The following is a 17,910-nucleotide window of genomic DNA, read 5'->3' on the forward strand; positions in this document are numbered from 1 at the left end:
ATTCCTTCAATTCTCATGAGCCCCATATGTCCAGTATAGACACACACACACACACACACACACACACACACACACACACACACACCCACACACACACACACACACACACACACACACACACACACACGCTCGAACATCAGTGTATAGCTTCTAATGTAATGCTGTTGATTCCATCCTAAACTATGTTGCTCACATAGATGTTTTCTAGCAATTGCTTTTGTTTCAGTATTCTTACCAATCATTGCTCATCTCTTTGTCCACCAAGTGCATCAGTGAATGACTGAACACTTTCTGGCTTCCAGAATTAATTGTCTAACAAGACTAACATAACATTTTATGGTAATTGTGTTAACCTTACGCATCGAAGTTCAATACAAAATGTGTTAATTTTGAATTTCTTTTCAAACTACACGCTGTGGTTTTGTCATTATCTCACTGAGTTCTTCTCAGGAGTGTTTTAGTGTCTTTGCACTTATTGTTTTGAACTTCACAGCCGATAACTTTACTGTTTTCGTTTGCTACCCCTGCTCTCATTGGTGTTGTTTTTGGCTGCAGGAGGCAGCTCTTTTCAGTGAAACATTTCTGATAAATCTACTGTACACTGGCAGATATTTCATCCGGAGTTGGAAGAGACCAAAACAGATCACTGGAGAAACATTGCACTACAATTTGTGAAATGGATAAAACATTATTTCAAATGAATGCCAATGATAATCTGTGTCTGTTGGATGTGTAACATTTTTGTGTTAGCAGCTTTTTATGCTTCCAAATGGCAAAAAAATAATCTGCTAACACAGGTAAATACATCTCTAACAGTGTGACAGTCGTCAGGGTAATGCATGTGCATTCACAACTCAAAGCACCACTACACAGTGGTGAGGCTGTGAGATATCAGCTTGGTAACAAAGGAAAACTCCATCGACGACTATAATTAAACCAAAGGGAGAACTCTGGCATGTCAGCATTCCTATTTGACGTTCTCATCCAGTTGTTGATATTTGTCTGATACTCCTTCGCTTTGCGACATGAAAAGCCAGGATGCAGAGCTGTGGCATGAGAATTAGGAAAAAGGACAGGAGATACCTTTGAGAGGCTGGCCAGTCTGGGATACCAGGCATATTTGACAGGGTGTCGCTGTATGCTCAGCAGAGACCTGTGTGCATAGAGGGCAGTAGATAGGCCAAGGGACAGGGCAGAACGTGTCAGCTTCAGTTGTTAACCTCAATGGTGGAGGATACATGTGTAAAAAGGTCAAAGTCCCCGAGGCACTGCTGTTGACACAAATGGCCTCAACGTAAAATGTGCTTTCTTCATGTCCAACTAGTGGCTCTGCCCTGCTACATGAGCCCTAAAAAGCCCTGACAAATACATTTCTGACATGCTGGGAACACGTGTGTGTCACTTGAAACCGCGGTATTCTCAACTGTTGAGAATATCGTGACTGAATAAAAAAAACTATATTCCAGATTTGAAAAATTCAAAAGTAGGAGAGGGAAGGAAGTTTTTAATCCAAGGAGCAAACATGACTTCAGTAGCAACCAGTGAACACGAAGCAGTTATGAGGGTCGATTCTTCCAGTGACATCATGGTGGTTCTGAGGTTTCTGGGTGCCGTGAAGGCGTCAGTGTAGAGCAGACACACTGCAGCAGATGGTCTCAATGATGTCATGCAAACGAATGGACTTTACTTGGTGTGGAACTTGAAACTCTGTGACGCAAGTGAGTCTGTTCTAGTCAATTGGACATTGCAGCGGTATCTTCATCATAGATTTTCATATTTAAATCCTACATATAATTTAATCATTTGAGTTTTTTAGAGTTACATAATAGAAACCATGATATGAGTTGCTGATGCCATCTATTGGTGGCCTGTCAGGATGACACAAGCAGGGTGTATAGTTGCTGATCTTTACTTTGTTCTAGATATATACAAGTTAGACGTTTCAATGTCAATGTGTAAATATGGTTAATATATTGTAATATAAAGCAAACAGTTCCTGAAATGGACTGCTACAGGTTTCATATTTATAGCAGGAACAGAAAATACAATCCTACATGAATGTCTCTAGAGAGCATGCATATAGGATCAGAAGTCAGACTTCTGCTGTCATCTTTTTTATTCAGAGGTCTTTCGTGGTTCCTCAGACATGTTACAGCGCCTCCATATTGCATCTAAATTACACATTGGCTTTACTTTAGAGAATTATTTTCCAGAAGCACAGTAGTGCTGACAATCAAAGTGTCTGAGTGAAGGAATGCTACATGTGAACTCTTGACAGTCTTCTTGCACTGGAAACAATAACATTTCGAAAGAAAATGAGGAAAAACAGTCAGACAGGAGAAAAACAGACCACCTTATTCTCAATACAAGAGGCATAAAGAGGAATACACATTGTTTATAAATCATACAAAAGTGGGCCTCAATGAAAGCTGATGTGGGCATGTTAAAGCTACATTACATTAAAAGGCATGTATTTACAATTAAAGGCCTTCTGACTTGTGTCAGTGATTCTCGTGATATGACATACATCTTTATTAAAATTATCAGTGAACCTGAGAAGTTTCCTGGGAAAGCTAAACCTGTCTGACAGGAACATCCACCTCTGCTGTAAACGACAGAGCCACGTTGTTTATGCAGCCTAATTGGGTGAGCCGGCTTGTTTAAAAGCTTTCCCCCCCGTCGGGACTGAATAATTTAGAAGTGCTTTGATGTTTTTACTTTGGTTATTGAGTAACTGAGGTGAGCAGGGTTAGGTATGCAATGTGCTCCACCAGTCCACCTGGTTAGTCTCTGGGGACCGAAAGGCATCTGCATACGATCACATGGCAGAACCCCCGCTGATGTACTTCCACTGCCCTCAGGACAGAAACTGAGATTTAGGTTCCCATCAAAAGGTGTATTCCAAGCCTTATGATATACATGTGTGCCATGTTTAATCATTTTTTCTCATTTTGTTCATTAGAACCCTCTCAGATTTGGTGTCTGCAGTATAAACTTAATGAAAGGTTTGTGCAATTTATGGATTAAGGTGATTTATGAGTGGACCTTTGCGTCTGAACCTGGGTAAAGTGGTTAAAGGCTCACTTTTAACCCTTTCTGGCACTATTTGAGGAAAAGAAAGGCCCTGCAAGCTTTCAAATAGGGTCCCACTGCAATTCAACTACGACAACTGATACCCGCTTCCTTTCCTTTCCCTTACCTCCCTTGCTCCCGTAGCTGCGACTACTGTGTATGAAAGATAGTCCTGATGTGGCACCTTGCATGGTAGCTCCTCTCATCACTGTGTGAATGATTACAATGTAAAGAGTCTTTAAGTGTTAAGAAAAGCGTGTTATAAAACCAAACCATTATTATCATTATTATTACTAATGGCCAACGTATAAACTTCCTGTCCTATAAGAGTCCTGTCCTGAGAAGCACTGGTCCGAGAAACCTGGATCCACCGTCACAGCATGATCCTACGAAGAGAGATGCAAATATACATCTGTCTTACTTGTGGCTAAAAGGCAGATGTGTGGATTCTGCAACGCTGGTGTGAAATTCCACCACTGCCGCAGGCCCCGTGAGAGACACCCATCTTTTGATTGACTATGAAAAAAGGTATTTTCACAGCTGGAGAGTTACAACTGTGTGTGTCTGGAAGATTTGAAAAGATCTGGAAGACTGCAGTGGAGCCGAAGCCTTCTCTTGCAGAGTGAGCCAAATCAATAATCATAATGGCCTTCGTTACAACAGCAGTACAACAGCCAATTGAATGTATTTTGAACAGTGATGTTTCATAAATATATGACGCACATCTATTTCAAAAGAATTTGCTGTTTTAAATAGTACAATAAAAACATTTAAAGTCATGAACCATGTTTTCTTTTTAATTTCACTTTGTCTCCCATACTTTGATAAAGTAGATACTACAAATAGATACATATATACTGTATTATTACAGATTAGAATAATGTATAACATTACTGTAAATTCTTGTGTACAACACAATAGATTGATAGTGTGTTTATGACCAATGAACTGCACTGCAAATACACATAAAAAATAATCTGCTTTAGACTGTAGTAAAACAAGTAAAAAGACATCAGATGTGAGAAAAGCACCGCACTGTCCATGCACATATGTATCCAGTGTAAAACAAGCCTCATGAATTCTTTGTCAAATACATTTCTTTCACTCCAAATTGGTCAGATTTTGCCTGATGTTTTTTTTCTCCATTTGTTCTTAAAGGACAAAGCAATGTGTCATGACAACAACAACTTCCAGCCAATGTAGAAGGGTCTTTTCTTTCTTTCTATTAATCTGTTACACAATTTATTCTCTTTCTCTTTATGTGCTGTAATAGTATACCAACATGTGCCCAGGTCAGCGAAATTACTTCAAGTTTTGCTCTATGCACGAGTGCTTTTGCTCCCATGAGAACCGCCCCAAATAAGACCCACCTATAAATTTCCAGACCCCCAGTTCCAACTTTACAATAACAACTTTCTTGCCCCAGTCTGGGTTTTCCATTTAAGAAAAACATGACTTTTCATATAAAATGTCTGTTTACTTTCTCCTCTTGTTTGTATTTTTTTAATTCACAAATGTCACTTTTTTAATAGTTTTCCACAAATCGTGATCCTCACAAAACCACACGACAAAACATGCACTGTACCTAGCAAACACAAGTGACTGAGTGTCTGCTAATGTTTACATTATATATGCCACCGTCCTCTCTCAATCTTGTCTTTTTCTCACAATATTTGTACATATGTAATTTTGGAGTCTGTACCCATGTGATTCTTGGCCAGGCACTTGTATGTGCCAGAGTCTGAGGCTTTGGGCCTCTGAATGATAAGAGTGCCCTGAGGATGGAGCAGTTCGCTACCCATAGGCCGTCCCTGTTCTGCTGCTAACAGGATTGAACGATCGGGCAACTCCCAGGTGATCTCAGGCTTGGGAATCCCAGTGGCGGCACAGTTGAGCTGGATAGGTATCCCAGTCACAGACCTTATACTGGGAGGTGGTCCTGTAGTAATTCGTGGAGGGTAAGCAATAATAATAACAGGGACAGTGAGCACAGCCTCTCCAGCATCGCTCCAAGCCCTGCAAATGTAGTTCCCTCGATCGTGGAGAGCTGTATCCTGAACAACTAAAGTGCCATTCTCTAGTAACTGGTAGCGCCCGAGGACTTGAGGCTGAGAAAGAGTGTGGCCACCGGGAATAGTCCAGTGGATTTTGGGTCTGGGACTCCCATCAGATAAACAATGAAGGAAAAGAGGTTCTCCAGATACACTGCGTATGATGCCCCGAGGCTTTGTCAGGATGTAAGGCTTCTGTCCGACATCCAAAATGATAAGCTTCTCTATATAACCCATATAGTTCTTAGCACCACAGCGGTACTTCCCAGAATCTTTTTTGCCAGAGTTGTAGATGACTAAAGTCCCATTTTTAACAAGGTGGTGGTCACCTGTAAACCGTGTTCCATTAGGCAAAGTCCAAGTGATCTCTGGCATTGGGTATCCAACAGCAGAGCAGTTTAGAACCGTGGTTTTCCCAATCCCAGACACAATACGTTCGTTAAAGGGGTTCTTGAATATCGGCCTTTTGAGTATACTGCTTACCTCCAGCTGTACTACCATTACTGCCTCTCCTCCATCATTCCTCGCCATACAGATGAACTCAGCTGTGTCTGTTGGCCGCACGTTACGAATCTCTAATGTCCCATTATGGTGGACATTTATCCTGCTGCCATAGTAAGGTGCTGTCAGAAAGATGTTATCAGGCATAATCCAAGTGATACTAGGCGTGGGATCGCCCTCAGCCATACAGTCTATTAATTTCCTGGAGTATTTATGCGCTACATCTTTGATTACAGTCTTGTTCTGCCGGTAGCCATTGATCACTGGTGGATTTCCTTCTATATCAAGCCTGTAGACTTTTCTGTTTTCTCCAGCAGGGTTTCGAGCCACACAAACATACTCCCCTGTATCGATGAGCTTCACATCCCTGATATCCAGGGAGCCGTTGACGTGCATTAGGTACCGTTCGTTAGATGCGGCAATGACATCGTTGGTGGGCAGCATCCACAGAATCTTTGGTTTGGGCTCCCCAAGTGCTTCACAGTCAAAGCGGACGTTCCCTCCGGGTTTCACCCTGGCATATGTCTGGCTGGATGGACGTATCTTGGCGGCAGCAGTCACCACAGTGATATGAAAATGCATCTCGTCCTTGCCCACCTGGTTCTCAGCATAGCAGGTGTAGTCTCCTTCCTCTGACATACCAACCTAGAAATGCACAACACAGTCACGTAAAAGTAATTTTCTTTAACGTTTTTAAAAAATATTTCATTGAGGAAGATAACTCGCCTTTGCATACCTGGTTTAGGTGGAGAGTTCCATTGTCAAAAAGTGTATAGCGACGTGCTCGTCCTCCTCCACTGCTGGCATCAGACTGAAGAGCGCTGTTGACCACTGTTCCGTCTGGTAATCCCCACGATATCTCGGGCTTTGGTGCTCCCGAGGCTTTACAGTCAACCTTAAAGTCATTACCGTAGCGTACCTGCTTCTTTCCATAGAGCTTTGGCTCTATCTTGGCTGGCTTCATAGACACACTGACCTTCATGAGTTGGAGATCATCACCAATGTGGTTTCGTGCCACACAGAGATAGTCTCCAGCATCTTTGTCACTTACAATGCTAACAATAAGAGTGCCATTATCCAGGACCTTAATTCTGCTGCCCATCCTGCAAAGATATATGACAGAACATTAGAGAGCCTTTGAATTTGAAAAGGTCAGAATTAAACTTGATCAAAAACAAGTTAGCACATTTCATGGACAAATTACATAAGTATTGTCACTGTATGAGTCTCTTAACTGTTAAAAAAACTGTTATTTAGAGAATCCTTCAAATAATTCCTAGGCAATGCTTTTTGAGATCTAGCCTGTTTATCAAAATAGTTCACTGGGGAGGATCCCCTATATTGTCACATTCAAATGCCTGCCCACAGACTTATTTCTGCTGCCAGAGCTGCATTTCTGCCACTAATGAAGGATTTTTTTTACCTGTGCCACTGGTCCACAACAGCTTTAGAGGGCAGCCTCCAGATGATCCTAGGCTTAGGGTCTCCTGTAGCTGAACAGTTTAGTCTCAGATGGTCCTCAAAGAACAACGCTGTTATGCGCTTTGATGTCTCCACTATTTGAGGTGCAGACTCCTGCCTCTCTACTGTCAGAGTCACGACCATTCTCTCTGAACCAGTCGAACTGGTAGCAATACATTCATATTTGCCACTGTCCTTTGGAGTCACTTTCTTAATATGGAGGGTTCCATTCCCATACACTGATATCCTTGTGTCACTGGCAGGTCTGTTATATCGTACCATTGATCCATCATGGAGGACCCAGTGAATAGTAGGCTGAGGGCTACCTTGGCCAGTGCAGGGTAGCCATAAGATTTGGTTTACGTTGACTTTAACCTGCTGCCGTTTCTCCTCCACGATACCTGGGGGAGCTGCCACCACCTGCAGTCGGACTGTAGCAGTATCGGCTCCAGCTGGATTGCTGGCAATGCATTTGTAATGACCTCTGTCATAAACAGACACCTGCTGAATGACCAGAGTCCCAGCAGCAGATACTGTTACCCTTCCCGTGTCTGTGTTTTGACCCCTGACCTGGGTTCGATTGGCCAGGATCCAGGATATCATGGGTGTCGGCCGACCCTCTGCTTTACATGTCATCTCCACATTATTACCTGTATGAGACTTTATATCACGCATTTTTGGCTCCAGGATGCGTGAGGGGTAGGCCACCACAGAAACGGTGATAATAAGTTTATCTGATCCATGATCATTCTCAGCAAGACAGAAGTACTGCCCACGGTCCTTGATGTTGGCCTTACGGATCAACAGTGTGCCATTGTTCAACACCTCAAACTTTCCCTTCATCCCTTTAGCAGTAATGGAAATACCTGAGGGGGAGATAAAAGGAATTTACTGTAAGAAAAAATCAAAACAATTATAAAAGTGTTAATTTCTTCACTTCCTCACTTCCTTCCTGTGATTTGTACTTACTTTATTACAATCTATGTTATTTCTTTTGTTCATTTTGCTGTTTTATCTGGCAGGAGGATCATGCGATCCGTTGTGTTTGCTTTAGAGTGCGTGAGTGTGCACCTGCGTGTCTGTCCACAGCTAATCTCATATACCATTTTGGGTGGCCGGTCTTGTTACGGACGGTGTGTTGGGCTAACATCATTGCCAAGTACACATACTGCTGAATACATCCCGCCACTCAACAGATGCTACAATGGCAGGCCGCTTGATCAGTTTAATTTTGTTTTTTGGCAAGATTGTATTACTGATGACTTCAAGCTGATGAATACATCATTGCTTCTTTTGAGTTTGGATGATGTTTTACAAAACCTCACATTGCAGAGTGCTTGGATAAGGGGTAAGACAATTGTTGGTTGTATTCAATGAATCATGCAATAGAGCAGTGGTCCATGCAGATACAGCTGGCAGAAATCTGAACCTTAGTTAGCACACCTTTCTAGTTGTTTGTGTTGTCAACAATTAAACATTGGCTTCTCCAAAATTGTATTTAATTCCTATATCTAAAAATAAAAAAATGAAAAGATGCAGTTTTCAGTACGTGTGTTGATTTTGTTTCGTTTTTCAAAATTATGAAAAATAATGACATTTTTTTTGTACCTGTGGTTGAGGGGAAACGATTCCAGGTTATAGTTGGCTGAGGGTCTCCAACAGCCTCACATGGCAGGAAAGCATCTGAATTGGATAACACAGTAAAGCTGGCTGCATTGCCTCCGATTATCTTTGGTTTGCTTGTCTTGACCTTTGTTGTGGGTTTAAATCCAGCAATATTGGCACTTGTAGCTTCATTGCCAGCCACATGATGATAGACACTAGAGATGGCATTGTGTGTGCTTGTGTTGTTGTATAGGGCAGGGGGTTTGGTGTATCCCTGCACAGCTGTAACAATGGTCTCTGTGTCAAGGCCTTTATCTCTGGCTCCAATTATCTGCACAGTTGGTCTGATTCTCCTCACTGGTGGCCCACGGGTGATATGATCAGTGTTCCTCTGTGTTGGTGGTCTGATGTTGCTGTGGACTTTGGTCTGAGCTGTTGTGTAAGGCCCTTTTGTGGTGATTGGCATATATGTGGTGGTGGGGTTAAAGGTGTTTGAAGAGATGAAAGGTGTCTTAGTTGTGGTATATGCAGGTAAACCTCTAGATGTGCTCCAGTCAAATTCTTCATATAAGTCAATCTCCTCCTTTGATGTTTGGCCAGTGGAAACAACTACTAGAGCTCTGTCGTCTTGTTTATATGGTGTGTAAAGGGGCTTGTAGAGTGAAACAGTCGTTTTTGATAGAATAGTTGTCCCCATTGTAGTTTCCATTGTTGTGGTTGGAGCCTCAGTTGTGGTAGCAGGGCGTTTTCCAGTGATTGCAGGTTTGTTGAAGGGTCTTCTGCCCCTAAAGGGCCTCCTTCTCCGCCCTTGTCGTCCTCTTGACCCATCCGGCCGTTGTTTGATTACAAACCAATTATCAGGTAGTCCCCCAGACCCAGATGATAATGCTTCATCAGGATTTTCAATTAAGGGTGGTTTTACAGTAGGTGGGGAAGGTAGAGTCTGTGATTCTGATGGTCTTTCAGCAGTGGTGGCCGACTTGGAGTAATAGGATGGACTGGAAGTGGTTGAATAGTGAAAGCTGGGTTGCTGTGTTCTGAACTCAAAATCTGCAAAGGATGGGGACAGTGTCTCAGCTTCATAAAGTGAATTTGCGGACGTGGTGGGCATAGCTGCCGGGGTGTTGGTTGGGGTCATTGTTGTTGTCTCAGCTGTGGAGGTTTTTTGGGTGATGGAGGGCTCCCTCAGCCTGTCAAGTATGTTTTCTCTCTCTCTGACTCCGAACAGCCGGTCCCATGGAACTTTTCCACTGATAACCTTTGAGACAGTTGCAGTAGCAGTCGTGGTATAGATTGATGATCCTTTATTTGTTGTCAAAAGTGGATCAATTGTCTGGTCAAACTCAAGGGCATCAGCAGAGGTTATGTATCCACTGGAAACCTCTTGCCTTGACTCTGTTGGGGTGAAGGCGGCGTTTGAAGTGACATAATGTATTGTGGTAAAAGCTGCAGTACTTTGTGTAGAAGCAGGTCTCTCTGTCCTATGTAATGATGAACCGGAGGAAGCTGTTGGGGTTACCGGCTGCTTATCAGTGGTTGGTGTCTTCCTTTTTTCTTCATCCCAGTCACAGTCTGAAGGAAAAAACAAGTAACACAAAGAAACACAAATAGTACAAAATATTACATAGAAATGCACACATTAAACAATGAAGCGATTAAGAAAAATTACGATGGCTGTATTTGCTTACAAAAAAAGTTGGCTTACCTGTGGTCAGTTCAATTCTATAAGGCACCGTGGCATTCCCTTCCTTTTTCAATAAGGGATTTTTAAGTTTATTAATGAAGGACTGTATGTCAGTTATCCTGTTAGGTTTAATGATTCTTCTGCGGCCTTGGACAGTTCTCCTACGCACCCCTACTCTACTGTTCTTTCGTGGAATAATATGGATCTGTTGCCGGGAGATGATGGTGGATCCTTCAGGCAGTCGTGGGGATTTGATTGTTTGGGTAGTGTGAAAGGTTATCTCATCTTGTTTCCTCTCTGTGGTTGTGACGGCTGTGAATGTTGTCTGGCTTTCTGGGTCTGTGGATGTGTGAACAACTAGCTCCACTGGGCTTGGACCATCTCTCTTTGGAGTGACATGGGGGTCTGTGTGGAATGACAGCACCATCCCAGTGGTAGTCTCTGGCTCTCCAGGTTGTTCTCCTGAGAATTGGAGCGGAATTTCTTGTGACATGTCTGTTACAGTGAATTGGAGGGTGACTGGGAGCCTGTTTGAGTCTGGCTTGGTAGTCCTTTCCAGGTTATAGAAATAATTTGTCTCATCAAAACTAGAGAGGCCTGTGTTGCGTGAAGTTGTGTGGTAGGGTGTTACTGCATCCCTTTGACTTTCCTTCTTTTCTGTTGGATAGTGTGTGAATGTGGACTTGATTGGTGTATCTGACTGCATGTATGAATCGGTTGTAGGCGTATTTGTGTTTTCTGTCACGCTACTTAATTTAAAATCATTGCTGACTGTGGTTACCAATCCAACAGTTTGATGTTCCCCCATGGTTGCTCGATTACTACCATGAACTGTCTTTGTGGTAGTTAAAGTTTCAGGCAACCTGTTCTCTTGTCCAGATAATCTACCTTTCTGTGGATTTTCTGTTGCTGATTTGACTATTATTGGCACAATATCGAGATGATCTTCATGAGGATCCTCACCAGACCCGAGTTCACTATCATCAGAAAGACCAGTGTTTGAGTTTTCATAGTTGTGCTCTTTCTCTGTGTCAGTCTTTATTCTTGAGCCATCTTGAGCCTTTTTCATAAATTCTGCAAACTGCAAAGGGTCTACTTTCCTGGAAGCTTTATCAAACACCCTATTACTCCAGATGCGTCTGTTGGTGATTGGCCCCCTCCTTTTCTGTCCCAGTCTACCTCCAACAACTACTTTACCCTTTGAACCGAGTCTGGGGTAAGGTCGATCTAAGGTTTTGGTCTTTGATTCCTGACTAGTTCTGTCAGAGGGACTGGAAGAAGGGATCTCATTGAGGATGATTGTGTTTTCAGTCAAGCTCAAGTCAAACGTGTCTTCCATTTGAATCCCTGATCCCTCTCTGTCCAAATCTGTCACCTTTTCAGATGTTTCTTCAGTCACTGTCACTTGAGACACAAGCATATCAACTCCCAGGTAATTAGAGACCAAACACCTATAAAATCCTCTGTCCCTTGCCGTGAGCCCCTGAATTAGCAAGGTTCCATTTTCAAACACTGTCCTTTTCCCGTAAGACTTGTCCAGTACTGAGTGGTCGGGGAGTACCCACTGGATCGAGGCCTCAGGACGTCCTGTGGTGCTACAGTCCAAAAACAGATTTTCACCTAGTGGCTGTGAGAGTTGTACCCCATTGACCTCAGCTTCTTCTACATCAGGTGACAGGACTGTCACTCGAAAGGCAAGGATATCTGCATCCAAATAGTTTGTTGAGATGCACCGATAGAGACCAGTTTCTGAAGCATCTGCACCCCGTAAAGTGAGCATCCCTTCAGCAGTGATTATGAGCCTCCTGTCCTCACTGGAGTAAGGAGCTCTGACCTTGCTTCCATCCGGTAAAATCCACTCCAACAAAGGTTTTGGGTCACCGCAGGTTTGACAGTGCAATTGCACCAAACCACCTATGTCAAAAATAAAATACACATTTTACAACAGTTATTGTCAGTAGAGTTATATGCATCAGTTAAGAGGTTAATTAAAGGTACTTAACTAAAGTGAAGGTCAAATCAGCAACTAAGCATTTGGTCTCTAACTCCCACCTGTAAGAACAGTGTGCTCGGTCTTGGTTTGGTTATCTCGCTTGATCATGGTCCAGGAATAGCGTCCCTTCTTAGGTGATGTGTTTTCCACACGTAGGTTGACTGTAGACTGGTATTTAATGTGCAGAGTAGAGAAAGTGGTAGTAGTGCGGTCAAGCTGGAAACTTATCTCTCCCTGCATCAACCATTCAGGAGAGGCTTTAATCTCGGCCTCAATGTTTGTGTGAATTCCTTCCTCTCCCTCCTTTGTTTTCATCTGACTATACTTGTACACCATTTCTGGGCTTCTAGACAGCATCAAGCCCCTCTCAAGTGTCAAGGGAGAGTCGCTGTAGGTAGCCAGTATCTGCCACAGCTTCTGTATGTGCTCATAGTCAATGTTACACACCAAATATGTAGTTATGCCAGCGATAAGCACATTGACATGATTTCCCTCCTCCTCATCCAAGGTTTGTGTTACGTTTTCAAAAGTAGAGGGCCTCTGGACAGTGCAAGATAGGTGGGCGTCATTGTGAAACTGGTCGGTCAGGTTCATTTGTATAGATCCTAATGGGGCAATGAAATCCTTTGGAGAAACTGGAGTAAAGTCCCCCTCATCCATGCTGATGTTTTTCTGCTTTAGATGGGGTTGGATCCAGGGTTTGACACAAGTGAAGGCATCACCGGAGAGGAGGGATAGAGGTTTGTTGTGGTAAGGGGCTGGATTTTTACAAACAGGACACAGCTGGCCTCTTGGATATCTTCTGTCTCGCTTGCATTTCAGCACACCTGGAAACATTTAAGTCAAGTGATGTAGCGTTAAATTGGTTGCATGTAAGAAAAGGTCAATGGCAGTTTCCACATTATGGGCCAAACCAAAACTGATCAGTAAAACTTGTGAACCAGAAAAGATCATCATCCAGAAATGTAATTTATGAGTTGACTTTTAAATTAGCTACGTCATGAATGGAGGCTTTAACTTTTGTTCCCCTGTGTCTTTAGGGTTTTCTGTAACCCTGCTTCCAGTAATGTCTGCAATGATTCAAATGTTTTCCTCTTTGGATGTGTCCTTCTGGCTTTAGATTCAAATCCAAGCACTATTACCACACAGGAGAAAAACACACCACTAAGAGTCCAATGATCCACTAAAGTACTATGGCAGTTACCAACCAGTTTCCAGATGTGGTTTATTAAACGCTGCTAACAAATAAATGCAGCTTCACAAAGCGTTTACGCATATAAAAATGTTAAGATTCAGAAATAGGTGGTTTTCTCAATACACACTCCTCACCTGTGTTCCTCTGTGTCCACACTGGGAACCACTTCATACGGCAATCACATGTCCATGGGTTGCCATGAAGGAAAAGGTTCTCTAACTGGCTGCACCCTGACAAGATCTCTTCGGGCAGAGTGGTGAGAAGGTTTTCCGACAGGTGGATGTTTCTCACGGAGGACACCTTGAACACCTGGCTGTGTCTCAGTGTGATGAATGTGTCTGGGTGGAGCTGCTGGAGGTGGTTACTCTCCAGGTGGACCAGCTGTAGCTTAGTTAGGCCGTAGAAAGCCTCTGGGCTGATGAACTCAATGTTGTTGTGGTCCATGTGGAGTCTCACCAGACTGTCCAGGCCTTTGAATGTCTCTTTCTGGATTTCTTTTACTTTATTAAACGACATCTTCAGGACCTGTGAGAATGTAAATGAGAAGTTGGAGATGTTTTTAAAAGACTGTTGACTTGAGAGTCTCAAACACAATGTATTATATAGTATTATAACAGCCAACAGCACATTATTTATGCAATGAAATGTTGACCAGAATAATCATTTGTAAATTGTTTATTTAGTCTGGAAAAGTTTGAATTAACAGTTATTAAAGATCATCCTTTATATACAATGAATGGAACTGAGATGAAATGCAACCCACTATGGAGACCCACCATCATGCTCTCGTTGTGAAGCTTGTGTTGGATTGTTGTGAGGACTGTGCAAGACACAAGTTGAAGTTTCTGAGTTTGTATCTTGTGGTTCTGATGTGCGGTGACTGCTGTTATATTGTATGTTATGTCCGTCAGTTGATTATTCAGTTATTTGAACATTAAACATCAGTGAAAGTCCAATTGCATATTGTTGATATCTGTGCGTCATGCATGTACACATATTGCACTGAACCATTTCTACTACATGCTTTTGATATTCTAGTACAGCAAACTTGTATATTACAATATTACAAGAAAGGTTAAAGTCTGTTAAGAAGCAACTGACAAACACATGTTTTTACCTGTAAGGACTTTAGATCTTGGAAGGCTTTGTCATAAATAGTGTGGATAGTGTTGCTATGCAGCATCAACAACTCTAAGTTTCCAAGTCCTGAAAGATCATTTTCTCTCAAGACAGTTATACTGTTGTACCTAAAAGCAGAAAAGCAAAAACAGACTTCAGCTCATCAGATCAAACGTACCGCATACTACTTTATGGAAAATGTTTGATTTAAAGCAAACGTACATCCATGTATACCTACACTACATGATGACTAAGCTCTCATCCCTGATGAACCACGCCTCCCACCCCATGCAGGACATTCTGGTCGCGCTGCACAGCTTCTTCAGCCACCGGCTGATTCATCCCCGGTGTCTTAGGGAGAGATACCAAAAGTCCTTTCTCCCCGCTGCTAACAGGCTGCACAACCAGCTGAGCCCCCAGTCGACCATAAAACCACTCTGAACACTCAAACACTGTGAACACTTTAACCTCACCAAGTGCAATACTTCTATACTTTTACACTTTATACACATTTTTTACTATTCATTTTATTCCATCTGTATATTTCGTACTTTTGTTTCTTACCGTTTAATTTTTAAATTGTGTTTTTATTACTGTTCTACTGTTTATTTACATTACTTGATCTTATCTCTACTTAAATTTCTGTGAATAACGCCTGCTGTAATCCCGTCATTTCCCCACTGAGGGACTAATAAAGGACTTATCTCTCTTATATCTTATCTCTTAATTACTATTCCAGATTAGACCTCTGCACAAGTTAAAGATGAGAATGCTATGCTGGTACACAGAATGATGTCATTGTAATGCAAATTCTTGCGACACATTAACAACTTCGAGCATTTCATCCCTACCAGGTTTAAAGAGTTTGTGAGTCGTCAATTAAGTGCAGTCTAGTCATGAGAGATCAACTCAGAGAAATAAAAGAATTAGTATTATCATCCATAAGTATTAACATCCTTTTTTATTAATCATGATTTATGTTACATTGGGGTTTAGGTGAAGTCCCTACAGTTAAAGTACAAATAAGAACATGTATCACAGAAGCAACTAAAGGTCAAAACTGCTATAGTAATGGACATTTTAATTTCGATTTCAATCTGGAGAGTTACTCACTTATTTTACTACTGATGGCTTACATATGTGTTATTTTAAACTCTGAAGAGGCAGTACCTGACATTATTGTTATTCCTGCTTTTACAGCTAGTGGTTGAATAGATCAATACAATCCTTCTCTCCAGTAAATGACCTACACTCTCCAATCTGTCAAAAACTGGTAGGAAGAAAAAAAAGAATCGAAAGCTCACCCGAGGTTAATTCTTTCCACAGCTGGCTGCATGTGGTCAGGTACTGCGGTCAGGTATCTGAAGGTGCAATGCACTTCAGTGGGAACGTTGCAGACGCATGATTTGGGGCAGTCGCCGCTCGTCGGCAGCACAGCAGCCAAGAACAACAGAGCCTGCAGCAGCCACCTCCGCTGGGATGGAGCGCCGCAGACACACATTGTGCGCCTGGATGGAGGTCCAGCTGCACAGACGGGGGGGCAGATGTAGTCCTGAACCATTAATGAAACCCACCTGGAAAGAGAAGCACGGCATTAACTTCTTCCACATATGAAGACAAACAAAAAATGGATGGATAGATAAAGGATGCCCGATGAAGGTAGTTGTAGTGCAATTTCTTTATATAACTTTGCATCATGTCACTCAAGCTTTTACAGTTTGTAATATTTGTATATTAATATGTCATTATTTAGGCTAATTAAATGGGTATTTTGATACAGAACCCACACGGTAATTTACCCAACAAGTGTATGCAAAGATGAGAACTCTCTCGAAGCAATTGTAACCACAACAACAACAACAATATTGTATTGATCAAACAGGGGAGAAAAACTCTACCTGCAGCTTCCTTCACTGCTCTTGAACATCCGCAGAAAACTGCTCCACTCGTAAAGGTGTACAGATCTGGACGCAAGTGTAAAAGGACGGCATTCAGTTTCAGTAGTTCTTCAGTTTGACTCCTCAGTCCTGTGTGTGTGCGCGCAGAGGGACGGGACTGCTTTCAGCTGCTGCCCTCCCCCCACCTTCCCCATGTAATCCGCTCTAATGCACTCCCCCAGTAACTGCGACCATGAAACCCCATGGTGGGAATTTGATGGGAAAGCCACGGAACTGATTGACAGTTGAATGTCATTATAAAAAAAACTGAATTTCTGGGTAAAATCATATTTATTACAATTTTGTATGATTTATTTGTTATCAAGTTTAAGAAGTAGTTCACCGAGTTAATTTTCACGGATGCACACCTTAGAAGAAGACAATGTATGTTTGAGCTTGGCTTGTGTATGCCACAAACGGTTAAACTCTCAAATGAAAGCCCCATTCAGTCATGATGGACAAGGACATGTGTAACAAATTGGGTCAAAAAGCATTTTACTTTTTTCTTTCTTACAAAATGGGCCATTTGAATCCCTTGTTTTTATTTGTGTGTTTGGCTTCTGGTAAAAACAACAAACTAAGCACTATTGCAGGAATACTGCTGTCAGTTTTTGTGTGTGTCTTTTTTTCAATATCACAGCCTTTTGACTGGTTTGCAGAATTAAGAGTCCCTCTGAGTCTCTGAATCCATATATTTGAAGGCAAAGCTTTTTCCTTTGCTATTGGTGATATGTGCAGTAACTGTCAGATATGTTACAGGACAAGTCTGTCTCTTGTTGACTTTTACATGTATAAATAAATTGTAATCTGTAACAAGGGAGGTACATTCGTGTGATGTAAAAAGCACCACAAATTCTTAAATTGACAAATACAAATATGAACAACTGACTAATCTTCAGCTTAAATTCTGCATGTCTTTGTATTTGGGTGACTCACCGCAACTGTTGCCATCAACATTTCTGAGTCATTTTTATTTGTAAATAGTATTCATGAAAAAGCTCAAAATCTCTTTAAATCATACAGTGTGTGTTTTAGCCTCCAAATGCTGCATTCATCTTCACAAAGCTGCTGGTTCCTCACATCCTGCACCCCCACTAATACAAATCAACCAACGTACACACACTTTGGACACTGATGCATGAATCCGCACGCACACACATGCACACACACACACACACACACACACACACACACACACACACACACACACACACACACACACACACACACACACACACACATGCTGCTGGGTGAATAATTTGCATAGAGGGGTTTACAGGGATCCCTTTCAT

At 42.1% G+C, this 17,910-nt stretch overlaps 1 protein-coding gene across 1 annotated transcript; it reads right to left on the reverse strand.

Moving 5' to 3' along the window:
- Positions 1-4,011: 4,011 nt before the first annotated feature.
- Positions 4,012-16,182, reverse strand: igsf10 (immunoglobulin superfamily, member 10). Its single transcript, XM_068584147.1, has 9 exons — positions 15,986-16,182; positions 14,680-14,809; positions 13,697-14,087; positions 12,427-13,194; positions 10,396-12,288; positions 8,694-10,262; positions 7,048-7,951; positions 6,361-6,727; positions 4,012-6,269 (listed from the first exon to the last, which is right to left on the reverse strand). The coding sequence occupies exons 1-9, from the start codon at positions 16,180-16,182 to the stop codon at positions 4,737-4,739; spliced, it is 7,752 nt and encodes a 2,583-aa protein (XP_068440248.1). The 3' UTR covers positions 4,012-4,736.
- Between the last annotated feature and the right edge of the window lie 1,728 nt (positions 16,183-17,910).

Source organism: Clinocottus analis, unplaced genomic scaffold, assembly GCF_023055335.1.
Source record: "Clinocottus analis isolate CAN_PGR_092001 unplaced genomic scaffold, fCliAna1.0.p SCAF_2, whole genome shotgun sequence".
Classification (NCBI taxonomy): Eukaryota; Metazoa; Chordata; class Actinopteri; order Perciformes; family Cottidae; genus Clinocottus; species Clinocottus analis.

Excerpts from the sequence above, each read along its gene's own strand:
- igsf10 (XM_068584147.1), bottom strand. The coding sequence starts at position 16,182 with ATGTGTGTCTGCGGCGCTCCATCCCAGCGGAGGTGGCTGCTGCAGGCT. Across the intron at positions 7,952-8,693 it reads TCGTTTCCCCTCAACCACAG|GTATTTCCATTACTGCTAAA; the intron begins GTACAAAAAAAA and ends TCTCCCCCTCAG. Across the intron at positions 6,728-7,047 it reads GTTGTGGACCAGTGGCACAG|GATGGGCAGCAGAATTAAGG; the intron begins GTAAAAAAAATC and ends ATATCTTTGCAG.